Raw genomic sequence first — 17,746 nt, 5'->3', positions numbered from 1 at the left:
TTTAATTTACAGGACCTGGCTGGATGGATGGAGAAAAGGTGTACTTAACTTTTCCACACAGTGTTTCTGTAATTTTGTTAATCAAATTACACATGTAACATGTCAAGTGTTGTTCCCCTGATCTTGTTTTTAACCAAATTTTAAGACTTGTATGTAACTGGAGGATTTCTAACAGTGGCGTTAGAGTCTCAGCATCAAAAGGTAATCATGTTTACATGAATGCATTGTTTCAAGAACGCTTTTCTTCAAAATCAGAATTATTTTTTTATCTTCTAAGTGCATCACCTTGTTGATATGTTTTCACTTACCTTTCCACACTTTTGCTACCATCAGGTCCGGTCTCTGTGTGTTTTCCTTGTTTTTCACTGAAAGTGATTCAAGCCTAATTAGCCACTAATTTCAAAAAACAGTTTTATTTTCTTTTTTTCTTTCTATTGAACATTCGGATAAGATTACATGTAATTTCAGTGGGCATTTCTCTGCATGTATTTGATAATACAATATTCATAAATTCAAATTGGTGTTTAGCATCACACAAGGTCACACACACTCATACCTCCCACCCCACCCCAAACTGAAGCTCGTAGGGCTATGCTTATGTCTCGAGACGCTTTTTGAGCAAAAAGTAAAATAGGTCCAAGATATTCATGAAACAAAAAAACAGACAAATTCACGAAGAGTCTTCAGACAAAACCTCAAGAGTCAGGCTCCAGCCAAGACCTGTTTCTACTGGATAAAATCTACAAACAGGTAAACTTAAGTCCATGTTTGTGGCAGGACTGAAGCCTCCCCAGGAGCAACATTTCTTACAGTCAAATTTTAGTGATAAAGGAGTGCACCATCACACAACAGATCCTGTACGTTTTTATCTCTGGACTGCATTCTTGCAAAACATTTGGTTTCGGTTCAGCCTGGCTTCTCTAAATCAACTATCAAATGGTCAAACGTGTTGTATTCTGTGGGAATTCTTTCTGAAGAACCTTATCATGTAGACCAAACAAACAGGTATGTAAACATGTTCAATGAGACACAGACCCTCATCTTTTTGTCAACCCCCCCTTCCCCCCACATATTCCCAGCAGCAACCCATATTAAAGTGTTTTCCTTTTTTTACTTTAGCCATAACTTCTTAACGTAGCTGGACTCCCCCCCTGGCTAAGATGAGGAAACTGTAAAACAAAGTTCTGACCTCAAGGCTCGGTTTCAGGCAGTTCTCCTCTGAGCATGGAGCGTGCGAGGGATGTACAGTTCTCCGGGCAGTCCAAAACCAGAAGTGAAAAAGAAAGTTCAACCATAGGTGATAGCACTTCCTCTTAGTCCCATCTGGCTCTTTGCACCAAGATGCTGAGACAACTCTGCTTCATACAGAGAAACTTTTACACAAAAACAAAAGGTCACAACTTGAAAAATATCTTTTAATATGGTCATGTTATATAAGTACTTGTTGAATGTACCACAAGGTAGACTCATATAAACATTCATCAATTTAAAAAATGTCCTCCTAAACTTAAAACGTAGCCGCTGCTGGGTGAGTTACTTTAAAATGCTATTTTGTTTTCTTTCAAAGTCCTGCCAGATTACATGTCTCCAGTGACATACTGATAACAGCAACAACAACAAAAAAAGCTCAGCTCTTTGAGGTTTGAGATGACTTGTTCACCTTTATGTCACGTTGTTTTTGTTGTTTGAAACGCTGCTCAGTCTGTGGGACCCTCCCACATCATATATATTCAGACTGAGAGACCAGACTCCTCACCTTCATCACCTCTGCTCAGCTCTGCCTGACTGACTACGGCACTCCTGCAAAGATGGAAAAGGTAAGCATATATTAGAATGTTTTTAAATTCAGACAAATATCCCCTGTAGTTTCTAACTCAACAGTAAAATGGCATTTCAAATTACTCAATGTGTTTTTGTGAACATTTGTCTCCAAGTGCTTTGCAAGTTTCTCCACCAGACCAGTTTTCAGATTTTGACACGGAAGTGAAATTTTAATAAATCTTAGTTTGGTCTCCTTTTCACTGAATCCAATATTGTTCACATTTTGCTTGTATTTTTCAAAATAGCTGCAATGTTACTGGAGGCTTCATGGATATAAATTTCACCACCTTAAATGTGTTCATATATATGTTGTATGTATGTATGTATGTATGTTTTATGGGAATATGGGCTATCCATACTTTTAGCCATCCTCACCACATGTATCCCAAATTAACCTGGAATGCTATAACTTCTTCCTCCTGTTTATCAAATGAGTCTCATTGTCAATGCATGCTAAAAGCATACTACAGCCACCATCTGAATGAAATTATTACATTTGTACAATATAATTATCATGTTAGAACGTGAAAATGTTCAAAAATTGATTTTCTGCTGTGACGGTTGTACACTTCCATAGAAGTGGGACCAAAAAACCTGAAGTGTTTGCTTGTTGTCATATCAGCTAGAGCACAAATATGTGTGTGCAGTAATATAACTGTTTATCTTTCCTCCTTTTGTTTGTATTTAGGGTATGGAAATTAAGAACATGTCCTTCAAAGTTGGACAGACTCTGACTGTTGTTGGAATTCCCAACCCTGATGCTTTATGGTGAGTACCAAACCTGCGAGAAAGACAAAGAGGGCTCATTTTCGCCCCTATGTGACACATATCAGATTTATTCATATCCGACCCAGGTCTTCTCCATATGTGGTAGTGAATCGGATACATATCCGATGTCATTCAGAGCGACTGTAGTGTGAACGTTCACGTCCCATTTCATCCCACTTTTACACTGGATGAAAGGACGGAGGTCCCTCACGTCAGAGTCCCTCCACTCTTGGTTCTGACTCTGCATCCAAATATGCCTCTGCTCAGAGGCAGCAGCCACAGCTTCCAAAAAAAAGGTCAACGTTAACATTTGAGCTCTTTTTCTTCTTTGCCCTCTCTTCTCTTTTACCATTTGGATGGACAGTTGGCCCCGATTGGACAGCAACTTCCAAATCAACACACGCATACTAACACTCGCAGCGTCCATATTTACTTCCAGAAACACAGCATGCAGAGTGTGACGTCATATCTTCTTCTGCCCATGCGTTTCATTTCGGGAACTGTAGACTGTTTGGACTGGAGTCTGACGGAGGTTGGATTTAAAATGTAATGTGAACGACAGAAAAAATAAATTGGATTTGAGCCAAAAAAAATTGGAATTGAGCATTAAGACCTTCAGTGTGAACGCAGCCTTGCAGCACATCAGATAAGAGGACCAGAGAAGGAAACTTCCCTGTTTTCCAAGTTCAAGACAGTTATAGTAATCAGTTCCTGCAAACTTTAAACCAGTAAAAGGAATCAGGTGATGTTTAACTGCAGCAACCATAAATCTCTCAAGTTGTTTCCCCTTTTTTATGCTTTTGTTTTATTTTCTTCATTGTAGTTTTTGCATGGACATTGGTCTTGACAAAGATAACCTCACGCTCCATATCAACCCACGTTTTAATTCCAAAGGAGATGAGAAAGTAGTCGTCTGCAACTCTTACCAGGGAGGCAAGTGGGCCGAGGAGATACGTGAGGGATGCTTTCCCTTCCGCCACGGGGAGGAGTTCATAGTGAGAGATGTTCTTATCACACACCTGTGATCAGTTTTTAAATGTGGACCCATCTGTTAATTAAAGTGAGACAGTTTGGAAGTAATGTGTAACATTTTAACCATGCTTGTTTGTCCTTGTTTTTCCTCTTTGTCCCATCGGCTCAGGTCACTGTTAAATTCCTGCCCACGGGGTTTTCGGTGATTTTTTGCAGCGAGTCTGCCATTAACTTCCCCAACCGCCTCGGAGCGAAAAAATACTCCTTCTTCAGCTTCTCTGGGGGTATTCGCATCATCAGTGTGGAGGTCAAGTGAACTTCAACCCTCCGAAGAACAACAGACAACATCGCAGCAAATGTTTTCCAAGCTGATTTAAATCTGTGCCAGCTTTCTATGTTTATCACATCATGTTAAGAATGTTCCTGGTTGAGGGTAACTATAAGCAAATATAAAGATGTTTAGAGAAGATAAAAACTTAGCCATAATCTTTAGATCTGCAGACAGAAATATGCAAACAGCAGCCATTTTGACTGCATAACCTTTCTACACACCAACCAGGGCTTTTGACTTCGATGTAAACCAATTGTGAAAATTCTCTAAATGTTTTTATGTCTTTTAAGATTTCAGGTCTGCATTTGTTTAAAATAAAACACCTGCTTTTTTTTTCACAAACTGCTCTTTTACACACACACACACACACACACACACACACGCACAAACATATATTTGTTTTTTGTTTGTCTTTGTATTAAAAATCTGTAACCAAATGTTATACTTGTAATGAGATATGAAAAAAATATTATTAATATGTACCCTTTAATAAATGTACTTAAAGTCTGGTATTTTTTTTTTTTTTTCAAATTTACTGTGAAGAACTAGAAGTTTATGCACACAAGAAAACACACTGGGTCGTTTCTCTGGGCTTGACTTTAAGGATTCTTGAAAAATTAGGGAAATTACAGAGTTTCTATGGTTGTTTGATTTTAAATGAATGTTGACTTTCTCCTGAAATGTTTACTCAGTAATCACACTCCTAATTAATTCCATATTGACTTCTCAAAATTGTATTTACAACATATTTAAGATACGATGATGCAACACTCAGGAAAAATAAACCCGTCAGTCAGTCGGCACATGGTGTCAATCACCAAACAGCTTGCAGAGCAGTTTAACTGAACTGTTAACAGCTTCACTGCTCTCCAGAGAGCCGAGCTGAGAAATGTTCCTGACACAGTTTATCTTTACATGTGTGCTTTTCTTGAGCACTAAATACCTTGTGAACACATTTTTTTTTTCTCTTCACAAAAGACTAATGCCTTGATTGTCAATTCAGCTTTGTTAAGCAAAAGTTTCAAAAATGTCATGTGCCAGTGGAGGAATTTTAATAAAACTAACAGAAAGCAATCACAGATTACTGATTCACTTTTCAACTCAACACAGTTCAAGATGGCTGTAACAGCTAATTAAATTTAACAAACAAATGAAATGTTTCTGACTCAGTCAGTTGGACAGATAATGAGTTACAGTTTGGTGTGGTAGTAGCTGAGCATCATCCCCAAACTATGGCAATAACTGTTGGCATTAAGCCTGGCTGTCTGTTAGCAAAATATCTCACATACCACTGGAAGGATTTCAATGAAACTTTTGGAGTCACCCCAATTTAAGATGATCACTATATTTAATCAACATTACCCAACACAAAAATGGCTATAAGTTAGTCAGTTGTCGTTGGGTAAGTAGAACACTCTGGAATTCAGGAGCCCTTAAGTTATATAGGTAACAGAGACTCCCTAAAGAATTAAAAAAAAAGAGGTTTAAGATGTCACTGTTATGGTTTCAAGGTCCGAACAGAATTGATCACTCCGTTAAAAGCAACCCAGTTTTGGGGTTTAGGGTTTAAAAGGTCCCCTCACTTGAGATAGAGTGAAAAGGAGTTTTTTTTTTTTTTTTTTTTTTTTTTTTTTTTTTTTTTAAGATAACCTGACCATTAGGAGGCAGAAGTGAAAGAATGTTGTTGTTTCTCTTGGTGTGGGGGAAGGAGAAAGCGTGTGAGTTACAGTTACTTAAAAAGCCAAGCTGGGTGAGCAAATAGGGACTGAATGTAAAGAGGAAGCTTAAAAAGGATCTAGAAAAAAGTAAAGACAGCAAGAAAAAGGAGGCTTTTCGGTTGGTAAAAACATGATGCTTATGTTTTGGCATCAAGGTGACTAATTTCTGAACACGACCTCAGCATTTAAAAAAAAAAAATGTATCGGGCATCCCCAATTTCTTTCTTTCTTCATTTAGTACAGTACATGGCCTTTTTCTGAACAATACCCTTTTTGTTTCCACACAGCCTTATATACAGTTCACCTGCTGTAGATATACTTGTTAATGCCTGACACTTCTTGTTTTATCTTCCACTTGTTTGTTTTTTTCATTTTAAGCACATACTGCTCAACAGCTTGTCATCAGGAGCAACAAAATAAGCTCCAATGTTCAAAGAAACTTTAAAACACTGAAGAACTGTTGGTGAAGATTACTTTAAATATTTACAGGAAATTGTGGGGTTTTGGAATAAAATTATCACATTAAATTGTAATAAATTGTTTTGTTCTGTTTCTTCATTGTATATTTAAGTTAACTATTGGCTCCAATGAGTAATATATATATATATTCTGGAATACCTGATAGTGACCACTGGAGGGTAATGTTAGGTCAACTTTCATAACTTTTCATAATATTAGTATTAATGACTCGAGTTAGACTCGAGTCCAAGTTATGTGACTCGAGCACGCACCATTGATTTGCAATACATTTAGGAATGGTTTACTGTAGTTAGAGTTGTGTGTACTGTAAATATTATACATCCATTATTTGTTTTAATACACACAGACTGTCTGAGTGTAATTACTGTAGTATAACTTCAGTTATTTGTTGTCAAAACATTTAAACTCACTTATTTTTGAATTTGCCTTTTGAAGTAGTTATGTATTAGCCAGGTTCTGTTTATTGTTGTTGAAGAATGTTGTTGCACAAGATGATGAAACCTGAGAGAGATGTTCGTTATGTTTAGTTTTGCTGCCCCATCAGCTTTTTGTTTTCGTTTCTTTCATCTTTTAAAATAATTTTTTGTTTTTATCATGAGTCTGCGCTCTGGTTTCATCTCTTTCTCCTCCGGCCCTGACATATGTAGTGACTTATTGTTTGTATGCTGTATTTGTTGATTTAATGATTATGACACAACAGTTCCTGTAAGATTTTTTCTGTGGAATTCAGTCATGCATAACTTTTGGTTCTAGTTTAGTTCAGATGAAGTTGTATTTTTCCATCTCAAGAATCACATGGTCAGACAGGTTATATTGCATGAGAATCCTTTCTGAAGAGACTTATCTTATCCACTTATCACACAGACCAAACGAATTTACAGATATTAAAACCTTTTTACAGGTATGTAAACTTATTCAATGTGGCACAGACCCTCATCTTTGGCAATTCTTCTCCCACATTTCCAGCAGCAATCCATTAAAGTCTTTTTGTTTTTATTTAATTTATATATATATATATATATATATATATATATATATATATATATATATATATATATATATATATTTCTTTAATGTACCCTCATAAAAATATTCAGTAATTGAAAATAATAGATTTAGTATAGGCTGGGTCGTTACATAAAATGTAAATATCAATTGTACCATTTCTTTTTAAATAAGAAATTTTTTAAAAGGTATAATTTAGACAGTCAGATAAAAATTCAGATATTTTGAGAAGTATTCTTGTGAGATGCCATGCTTGCCTTAAAGACACTTCTCTGGGATCCCTTTACACTAAGCGTATCTTATTTCCTCACTGGAAGGTCATGCTGCCTGCATTTATCTGTGAAGTTGTCCAGAAAACTGCAGTTTGTTGTTCATGAACTCTACCAGGACCTCCAGGTCAGAGCAGTCCTTGCGATGACTGTCCCTGTGAATTGAGGAATCTTTTCAAATGTCTCTCACTGATCTGAAATCTACGTGTTTTGCCAAGCACTGATTCAATGTCTTTGTATCTAAGGTCAGTTTCAAAATAAAAGTCTATGAACCTCTCCTTGGGTAAGGTTTTTGGCTTCCTAATAGAAGTCTGTTCTATTACTATGTTTGTAAAATTACCCAAAGAAATGTAGTACTTGCGAGATAATGCATATGTTTTCAAACAATACATATGTTCTCAAACATATGCATTAATATTTACATAAAAGGAAAGGACATTTTGTGTAAAAGCAGAATAATTATCTGTTTTTAGTCTTTCCCAAACAAAAGTTTCTAATATTTACTATGTCACTATAGTTGCTTGTTTTAGAATTAGATTTTTTTCCACTGCATGATGACATATTTTTTCAACTATAAAATGCAAAAATTTATAAATACTTAGTACTGCTTCTTTTGCACTTTAACATAGGTGACAGTGCACATTTGTTCAGTTTTGTGTGCATGGCTCTTTCCTCTGTATAGTTACCTTACATTATTGAACGGAGGAAAATGTTACTCAGATCAACAACATTTCCTCATCAGTTCTCTACAGTCTTAGCAGTTTTTCATTTTGGCAAGTGCTTACAAGATTCTTGACAACAGCATAAGAAGATCTCCTTCTTGACTCTGAAAATCTTTGCATGTTTGGTTAATGGGAGTAAAACTGAAAACATGTTGTTGCTGTCGGTGAAGATGAAGTGATGAAAGGGAAGTTGAATGAATGCATTGTTTCAAGAAAACCTTTCTTCAAAAATTATTTTGATCTTCATAGACATATGTTAAGATTTATATCAAGGTACATCAAACTTCTTGACAAGGTTTCACTTAATTAAGCGCACAAGAAACAAAAAACATCAGTCAAGGGTTAGCTTATTGGATCTCTAATGGATGACAGAGAACATACATGTCCAAATACACTGTTAAAGGTTTAATGACAAAAAATAAAAACAGAGTTCACCAGAACTACATATCTTTAAAATCCAATTAAGTTTTTTATATTAACAAGGTCATGATTGCAATTTTGTAGATGTCTGTTCAAAATATACAACATATCTTAATGTCCACATTTGGATAAGACAACATAGAATTCCAGTGTGCAATTCACTGCATGTATTTGATAATACAATATTCATATATTCATATTGGTGTTTAGGATCATACAAGTTTACACACACTAACAGCCCCCCCCTACCCCCACCCCGCGTCCAAATGAAGCTTGGGTTGTGCTTATTGCTTTTGTCTCAAGATGCTTTTTGAGCATCACTCCATCACTCCAACTCCCTCCATGTCCTAACTGCATCCATATATCTCCTCTTCGTCTTTTTCCTGGCAGCTGCGTCTCTAACAACCTTCTACCAATATACCCTCTGTCCCTCCTCTGCACATGTCAAAACCATCTCAGTCTGGCCTCTCTAACTTTATCTCCTAGTCCTTCAACCTGTGCTGTACCTCTGAGGACCTCATTCCTAATCCTGTCCATCCTCGTCCCTCCCAAGGAGAACCTCAACATCTTCAGCTCTGTGACCTCTGACCTCCTTGTAGCTTCACTGTTCCACTTGCCTCCCTCTCATTCACACATAGGTACTCTGTCTTTCTACGGCTGACTTTCATTGTTCATCTTTCAAGTGCATACCTCCACCTCTCCAAGTTCTCTTCCGCCTGTTACCTGATTTTATCACAGATCACATTGTCATCTGCAAACAGAGATAAACCTTTCTGAAAAACCTTATCACATAGACCATACAAACCAAACACGTTTACAGGTATTTAAACCTGTTTATTTGTATGTAAATTTGTTCAGTGTGGCCCAAATCCCCCTCTGTTTTCTCAACTTGTTTTCATAACTGTAAACCTGTTTACCTGTTTTCATTTGAACTTGTTTAATAATCAGCTTGAGGGACCCTCCTACATCTCATTCAGTCACGTGTCCCACATCATATATAGTCAAATGTCAGAGTTCAGAAAGTGAGAAGACTCTTCAGTTTTATCACTTCTTCTCAGCTCTGCCTGACAGAATATTGCACTCCTGCAAAGATGCATGAGGTAAGTATATGTTTGACAGTAATGGCTTACGTGTATTTAATTTCCTTCAGTTTGGTGTCATGTTTTAAATCTGAAAAGTGGTGCTGCTCATTTTTGAGCAGGATGTTTTTAGGCTCAGTCAAAACATTTCCTACAAAGTTTCTAACTTAACAATGAAATGGCCCATTTTGAATAAATTTGTGTTTTTGTGAACATTTAAAAAGTTTTTTTCCAAGTTTCTCCACCAGACCAGTTTTCACAAATTTGCACTAAAGTCAAATTTTCATAAATCTTACCTTCTTTGGGAACATTTGGTCTCCTTTTCACTGAATCCAATATTGTTCACTTTTTACTTTAATTTTTCAAAATAGCTGCAACGTTAAGCCCACAGTTGAAATTTGCTGATCAGACCTTAAAAATTTGATATTTGCTTAAAGAAGGCAGCTAAAGGGTTAGTTCAGATCTTATGACCATTAATATCTCAGTATTTAGTCCTTAGAAGTTTGAAAAAAAGCTAAGCAACAACAACATAATATAATGAAGATTAAGTGCACCACTTAATCTTGCCAAAGACTGAGCCTGTTTCAGTGCATGAACAGCGTTTTTTCATAAATGATTGCTCATACTAAAGTGTTCAAATTAATGAATAACCTATTCAGGAAGATTTTTTTAAATCCTACATAAAGGGTCCCTGATGGTTAAGTGGGACCAGAAAACTTAAAGTGTTTGTATGCTGCTTTATAAACTAAAGCTCAAATATGTGTGTGCAGTAATATTATTGTTTATCCTCCTTCCTTTTGTTTGTATTTAGGCTATGGAAATTAAGAACATGCCCTTCAAAGTTGGACAGACTCTGACTGTTGTTGGAATTCCCGACTGTGATGCTAAAAGGTGAGTATGAAACCTGCGAAAGAGAAAAAAGAGAGCTCATTTTCTGTCTCGTCATTTGACTTAGTTGCAGCACATCAGATATTAGGACCAGAGAATGAAACTTTTCATGTTCTTACTTAAACAGAAAGCTACAGTAATCAGTTCCTGCAAACTTTAAATCAGTAAAAGAATCAGGCGATGTTTAATTGCGGCAACTATGTAGGCTGTCTGTCAGGTTGTGTTTCCCCTAAATGTGTTGAATCAGCTGAAAATCTAACAAAATGTTTGTGTTGTTTTTCTTTCTTGTAGATTTATCATAGAGTTTGGCCATGACATACAGAACTATATCCACATCAACCCACGTTTTGATTATCTAGGAAACAAAAATGTAACCGTCTTCAACTCTTTCAAGGACGGCAAATATGCTGAGGAGATACGTGAGGGATGCTTTCCCTTCCGCCACGGGGAGGAGTTCAAAGTGAGAGATGTTCTTATCACACACCTGTGATCAGTTTTTAAATGTGGATCCATCTGTTAATTAAAGTGAGACAGTTTGGAAGTAATGTGTAACATTTTAACCATGCTTGTTTGTCTGTGTTTTTCCTCTTTGTCCCATCGGCTCAGGTCACTGTTAAATTCCTGCCCACGGGGTTTTTGGTGAGTTTTTGCAGCAAGTCTGCCATAAACGTCCCCAACCGCCTCGGAGCAGAAGAATACTCCTTCTTCAGATTCAGGGAGGACGCTCGCATCATCAGTGTGGAGGTCAAGTGAACTTCAACCCTCCGAAGAACAACAGACAACATCGCAGCAAATGTTTTCCAAGCTGATTTAAATCTGTGCCAGCTTTCTATGTTTATCACATCATGTTAAGAATGTTCCTGGTTGAGGGTAACTATAAGCAAATATATGGATGTTTAGAGAAGATACAGACCTAAAAAGCCATAATAAGTGTATGCACACAAAAAAATGCTGAGATACTTAATTTGTCTAATGGATCGTTTCTCTGGGCTTGTCTTTATGGGTTCTTGCATAATTTCTGAAACTAAACAGTTTCTATGGTTGTTTGATTTTAAATGGGTGTTGGGTTTCTCCTGAAATGTTTACTCAGTAATCGTCCTCCTAATTAATTCCATATTGACTTAAATTGACCAGATATTTAAGATACGATGATGCAACACTCAGGAAAAATAAACCCATCAGTCAGTTGGCACATGGTGTCAATCACCAAACAGCTTGCAGAGCAGTTTAACTGAACTGTTAACAGCTTCACTGCTCTCCAGAGAGCCGAGCTGAGAAATGTTCCTGACACATCTTTCTATCTGTGTTTTCCCCTGTCAACTTGTAATAAATTTTCTTGAACAGTAAATTCTTTGTAATCAAAAGTGACTTTTTTCTTTTTAAAAAAGACTGATGTCTTTATTGTTAAGTCATCCTAAAGAACAAGTTGCAAAAATCTCACGAACCAGTAGAGAAATTTTCATAAAACTGACTCCCAAAAGGAAACTGTTTTGTATCCATTCTGTGACTCTCAATAATATTTTCTCTGTTATATTATGACAGTCACTTTTATTTATGCAGTCACCTATTTTACATTGCATAGTTTTAATTAATTGGCTTACTCTGTAGAAATTTGACTTTACTTTGACACTGAAGAAGTTTTTAAACATTTTATATTGACTATAACTGATTTATGACAGACATAAAAGCATAAAACCAAGGGGTGAATACATTTTCCAGGAACTGTATTTTCATATGTCCACTGAAAGAAAAGGCCAAAGAAAACCTTTGCACAAGGGCAGAATGTTGATTTGAAGGACAAAATCACAAATTACATCCAGACAGATTTGAATACAGATTGCTCACATCATCTCATCATATGAAAGAAGAAGAGTTGCTCTTAAGTCTGATTTACATTAGTTTATGATATGTTGGTGTAGAGTCTCAGTCATCTAGGACATGGCAAATCCCCAAAAAAAGAAACCTTACTTCTTCAGAAATACGTCTGGCACTTGATGCTACTTTAAATTACAAGCAGCTATATACAGTAAGTGGACATTAAGGGAGACGGCTGTTCAAAATAGTTGTCTCCCTGACAACAAATGCATTTCTATTTTTGTCTCTGACTCTGGTCAGCACTCTCTCTCAAAGACAACTTCAACTCAGCCAAGTTTTAAAAATACAGCCCAAAATCAACAAGCGATACTATTTACTATTTAACGTCGCATCACTGAGGTGTTTGTTAACCACAAAGCTTAGTTGTCATCGTTTATAACTTAACTTTAAACCAGTTAGTTGGTGATCAGTCATGGAGCTCCTGTATTGGCTGTGTGGAATGTCACTCACTTCGAAGGACCGCCCACATTGCTCTGTATATAGACATCTGTCTGGGTGCAGACACAGAGGCGAGGCCCTGCAGCAGCCAAATTTTGTCTCAGCTCTACTTGACCACCGTCATCTGCAACAGATATGGCAGTAAGTATCATTTTCCGACAATTGTGTTCTTGCTTTGGGTCTTTCCGCTTGTGCTGGAGTGACACAGTTTTAGCTTGTGTTTAAATCTGGAACAGACAGCTGGGGCTGGCTCAGTTTTTTTACACGCTAATGGGAATATACCTGCAGATCAATGCATTAATTAATACAAATCATTGCATATAACCTTTGTTTAGCATTTTTAAAAACTTGGTTCTTCAATTTGCCTTTTATGGTCAAAATATTCACCATAGGCTTCTTATCCAGATTAGTCATATCTCATTCTTTCTGCAAAATACAAATATACAACTTTCCTCTTCTTTCCAGCTGCATCTTGTCCACTGTCAGATCTAAAACAGTCAGAAAAGTGTTGTGATCCCTTTAGGTTAATAAACTTACAGCTTACAATGAAGGCCTTTGTGTTCTTTAAAATGCTTGGCCTTTGGGGTAAACACATTTGGAAAAAAAACTGTGCAGATTTAACAGATATTTGAAGATAATGAAAAATAAAATCAGATAAATGGAAAAAAAGTGTAATAAACATATATTCTGATTTGGGAATAATGTTTGCACTGTAAAAAAATGCAGTAATGTTGCTTTATTTTAGAGTAAAGTTCCACATCACAGATATTTATTCAGGTAAAAGAACCATACTGGACATAATGGGAGTGTCAGGATATTTGGCAGACACGTTTTGTCATTTTGCCTGTGACAAGTGGTGCTGGTCACATCTGACCTCAGCCCAGCCCCACCCAGTTCAAGCCTCAGTGACATCTGTCACAGGCTCACTGTATAACACAAGAAAGAAAGTTGAACCCATGTTACACTACTCCTTTCCAGTCTTTTGTCATATTTATGAAGTGGTATTTTAGACAATTCTCATTTTTTCCTTGATATTTTTTTTTCTTTAGACCCAAAATTATCAAAACATTTTTACTTTTTCAGCTCATTACCTCAGAAACGCACCCCAAAATTAGCAGATGACCACGACATTGCACTTCAGTTTGTGAGCACTGGAAATAATTTTACTTTTTTAACTCTTTAAATTTATGCTTAGAGGGAGTGTTTGTTAGCTAAGATTGGCAAAAAGGTTTTGCTCTTGATTTACAAAACAGCACACTGATTCATGTCACAAAAGAAGTGGAAAAAAATAAAAGCAAACATCAAATCTGGTAAATTTGCAAAGCTTTGTGGATATATTAGTACTCAATCTTATACATTTACTCCAAAGGAAAGTTCATTTTTTTTGTACAAACAGAATAATTTCTGGTTTCACTGTTTCCCAACAAAAAAGGATGTGGAACCTTAGAAGCTTCAGTTTCTAATATTTACTATGTCACCATAGTTGCTTGTTTTAAATGAGATGTTTTTCCACTGTATAATGACATATTTCTTTCAACAGTAAAATGTGAAAAATTATAAATACTCAGGACTGCTTCTTTTGCTGTGTAACATAGCTGACAGTTTACATTTGTTCAGTTTTGTGTGCATAGCTTTTTCCAGTGTAGGGTTACTATCCAGTATTACACTGAGGAAAATATTACTCAGATGAACAAAAAATCTTCAATAATTTTGTTGCACCTACAGTCTTTTCCATTCTGGAAAGTGCAAACAAGATTATTGTCAACAGCACAACAAGAGCTCTTTCTTGACTCTGGAATCTGCCAGGTTGGTTAATGATTGGAGTAAAATTGAAAACACATGTTGCTGCTGTTGGAAAGGATGAAGTGACGAAAGGAAAGTTGGCCGAGGCTTTTGTTAGGACTTTTTTCTGCCTGGAAAACTCTGTAAAATCATCTCACAATAGCATGTTGATTCACCATACATCCTCTCTTACTGTACACAGACCTTAAAGAACATGTTCTTCAGTGTTGGACAAACCCTGACTATTGTTGGAGTGGCTAAACCTGACGCTACAAAGTAAGTTCAACAACGCATGCCTGAATCTGTGTCATTGCAAGTGTTTTTTTACCCCTCAAACAAACATTCTTGAGATAAAAAAAGTTACTGAGACATGTGATTCCTTTCTTATGACAGTGCTGAAGTCATGAGGGTGAATATTTCTTCTTTCAAAATGATTAAGATAGTTACAAAACAGAAAAAAAGCCAGAAGCATCAGTAGCATCAGTTCACTGTGAACAACAACCAAGGATCAGACATGCATACAGTAATCTGCAGAAGTCTGAAGTCATCCCTGTTTGTTTCATAAATGGTTTCCAATGAGCCAAACATGCCTGTAATTTTTAAGTGATCTGGCGCAGTAGTAGTAGTAGAACAAAACCTCTTTTGTTAATTTGTTAAGCATCTTAACTTTGACTTATAAATCATCTAGGCATAAAAAAGGCCCTAAAGTGAAAGGATAGACAAGTGTTGTGTCTACAGTCTACATAAAACAAAAAATGTAGCAAAAAAACTTATTAAATTGGATCTTTATCTGATTATTAGCAAAATAACTAGCTAGCTGGCAAGCTAGCTAACTAGTAACTTGCAATCTCGGTTGCTAGCTAGCGAGCTACTAACTTTGATACTGCGTGTGTAGCATAAAAGGATTAATGACCTCTGACCTACAGTCATCTTTTCAGTAACTGTTCTGTGTAAGTCTATTTCTGCCCTTAGTGTTGTTTGGATACGCTGTTTTCAGAGGGTTATTAGTAGATACAGATTATCCTTACACTTTTTTAAGACTAAGAAAAAACACGACTGATGCAGAGATAAAATCTGGTGTTTTAATAGTGAAATTTTTTAAATGAGAAAGGCTGATGATTTTTATGTGTTCATTTATCTAATAAAAAATTAGTCAACTGGTTTAACAAATTGTAATAACTCTTTCTTGTTACAAGAGACAGTCTAGTGATCTTGTCAACAGAACCTCCTTTGAACAGGAAGATATAAGCAGTCTGTGCAGAAGCTCAAGGTTCCTGACTTTGTCAGGATCCTGAGTGTCTTGCCACTTATTAACAGCAAGAGGGCCCCTGATTCGTCACTTGGTTGTTTTTCATCAGTTTGTTTTGTGTTTGTCTTCCGTGCTGGTCCCCTCTCCTTTCATCTTATTGATTTTTTGTTTACCTAAGTTTAAAATGTGCATTTGTCTAGATTTGTTTTGTGAAGTCCATCAGTAGAAGATTTAAGGAAAGCTAAAGTTAAGAGATAAGTCCAGTTAAAGAATTGCTCATAGATGTCGGGTAACCCTCCAACTCCTGACGGCATAAGATGAGGAGTTCCAGACCCCTCAGAAGCTGTCACCTTAACCATCCTGGGTGACCTTCCAGACAAGCAGATGAGCTCAGTAGTTGACTTTGTTTCATGCAATCTTTTCCCCAGACCTGTTCAGGAATATTCAGCATCCTGTTCAAAAGGTTCTTATATTTTAATTAACCAGTTCACAAAGGGTTAATTCTTGCTTCAGAATGTTATCCTGGCTAAATAATTAAGTGAATATAAATTTTTAATTAGGTTCAGATAATTCAGGGTAATCCGTAATCAGATGGTTTAGTAATTTTCCTAATTTTCTATGTACATACTGCACAATATGCTGACACCAGGAGCAAAATAAGGCTGAAAAGGCAGCCAATGTTTCAAGAAAACTTTAAAAGACCTTTAAATTGCCCAAAAATCTATTGATTGACTTCACAAAAATTCCAGGAAATTCTGGGGTTTTAGAATAAAATAATCACACCGTTTGTAATAAACCTTTGTGTTCTGTTTCTTCACTGTAGCTTTGAGGTAAATATTGGCCCTAATGAGCAAGATATTACCCTGCACATCAACCCTCGTTTTAATGCCCACGGAGACGAGAACGCAGTTGTCTGCAACTCGTATGAAGGAGGCACCTGGTGTGAGGAGGTTCGCTCGGAAAGCTTTCCTTTCCATCAAGGAGAGGAATTCAAGGTGCGAAATGTGTGCATAATGTTGTCTGATGATTTAGGTTAAAAATGCATGTTCCTGTTTTTTTGACAACAAGCAGCTGTTTTAGAACGTCCTCATTTTGTCTGTATATTTTTTTTCTTCTCATCCCTCTATAGATCACCATTGGATTCACCCCTGCAGAGTTTGTTGTCACTTTATCAGATGGCTCTACAATCAACTTTCCCAACCGCATAGGGGCAGAGCAATACTCGGTCATCAGATTTGATGGGGAGGTTTGCATCAGAAGCATTGAGGTCAACTAAACCTCCATCGCCCTGAGTTTGTGGACTGAACCTCAGATAACATGACGTTCGAGGACTTCAAAGTCTACCAAATAACTGGTACATGCTTGGCATTTTTATCACATGCAAGATTTTCATTGAGGGCACATGCAAGTAACTATATATAAAAAAACTTATGTACAGATGAGATACCTAAAACATCTGTACATCTGTGTAGTGGTTGAACAGAAAAATGACTGACTGAAAAGCAAAACCAAAGCTTTTTTTATTAGCTTTGCAGTTCTCAAATTTCATTTCAAAAGAACCACGTGGAATATATTTGCGTATATTTGACATTCCATGAAAATTTGCGTGGACAAGTGACACCATCTGTCTAACACATCTTGTGTTTTCTTGCCCAATAAAAGCAAACTGTTTACGAGCAGCAAACTACTGTCCTGGTTTTATTTTACAATGCTAATTTGATATTACATGGTCAACGTTTACAGGCAGGAGAATATGATTTAAAGTTTAACTTTAGGCTGCTGGAAAGGAGGCTCTCAGCACAAAGTCAAGCTCGTTCTTGCTGTTCTGTTTTTAGAACCTCAGTGGGTCAGAACTGCTTTTAGTAAATGATGTGATTCCGTTGGCATCTTCTAGAGCCACGACCGTCAGTGTGCACCGAGGTGGTTTGC

At 36.6% G+C, this 17,746-nt stretch overlaps 3 protein-coding genes across 4 annotated transcripts in view; 2 read left to right on the top strand and 1 right to left on the bottom strand.

The window, feature by feature from the left end:
• Nucleotides 1-17,746, bottom strand: part of mapk8ip3 (mitogen-activated protein kinase 8 interacting protein 3) — a gene marked incomplete in the record, with an annotated part of 1,049,817 nt that overhangs the window by 716,260 nt on the left and 315,811 nt on the right.
• Nucleotides 1,705-11,852, top strand: LOC108239305 (beta-galactoside-binding lectin). 2 transcript variants are annotated; one of them, XM_037978667.1, is made up of 5 exons: nucleotides 1,705-1,817; nucleotides 2,510-2,589; nucleotides 3,413-3,584; nucleotides 3,731-3,868; nucleotides 11,218-11,852. In XM_037978667.1, the coding sequence occupies exons 1-5, from the start codon at nucleotides 1,809-1,811 to the stop codon at nucleotides 11,224-11,226; spliced, it is 408 nt and encodes a 135-aa protein (XP_037834595.1). In that variant the 5' UTR covers nucleotides 1,705-1,808; the 3' UTR covers nucleotides 11,227-11,852. The 2 variants fall into 2 exon arrangements, with proteins under 2 accessions (XP_037834595.1, XP_017277429.1); XM_017421940.3 differs by lacking the exon at nucleotides 11,218-11,852 and having other exon boundaries at nucleotides 3,731-4,404.
• lgals2a (lectin, galactoside-binding, soluble, 2a) lies at nucleotides 12,809-17,501 on the top strand. The gene is made up of 4 exons (XM_017421942.3): nucleotides 12,809-12,927; nucleotides 14,771-14,844; nucleotides 16,641-16,812; nucleotides 16,947-17,501. The coding sequence occupies exons 1-4, from the start codon at nucleotides 12,922-12,924 to the stop codon at nucleotides 17,091-17,093; spliced, it is 399 nt and encodes a 132-aa protein (XP_017277431.1). The 5' UTR covers nucleotides 12,809-12,921; the 3' UTR covers nucleotides 17,094-17,501.

Source organism: Kryptolebias marmoratus, linkage group LG12 (assembly GCF_001649575.2).
Source record: "Kryptolebias marmoratus isolate JLee-2015 linkage group LG12, ASM164957v2, whole genome shotgun sequence".
Classification (NCBI taxonomy): Eukaryota; Metazoa; Chordata; class Actinopteri; order Cyprinodontiformes; family Rivulidae; genus Kryptolebias; species Kryptolebias marmoratus.
This window is presented reverse-complemented; position numbering and strand designations above follow the sequence as displayed.

Coding starts and splice junctions, on each gene's coding strand:
- lgals2a (XM_017421942.3), top strand. Junction 14,845..16,640: donor GCTAAACCTGACGCTACAAA/GTAAGTTCAACA, acceptor TCTTCACTGTAG/CTTTGAGGTAAATATTGGCC. Junction 16,813..16,946: donor ATCAAGGAGAGGAATTCAAG/GTGCGAAATGTG, acceptor ATCCCTCTATAG/ATCACCATTGGATTCACCCC.
- LOC108239305 (XM_037978667.1), top strand. Junction 2,590..3,412: donor CCCAACCCTGATGCTTTATG/GTGAGTACCAAA, acceptor TCTTCATTGTAG/TTTTTGCATGGACATTGGTC. Junction 3,585..3,730: donor GCCACGGGGAGGAGTTCATA/GTGAGAGATGTT, acceptor CCATCGGCTCAG/GTCACTGTTAAATTCCTGCC.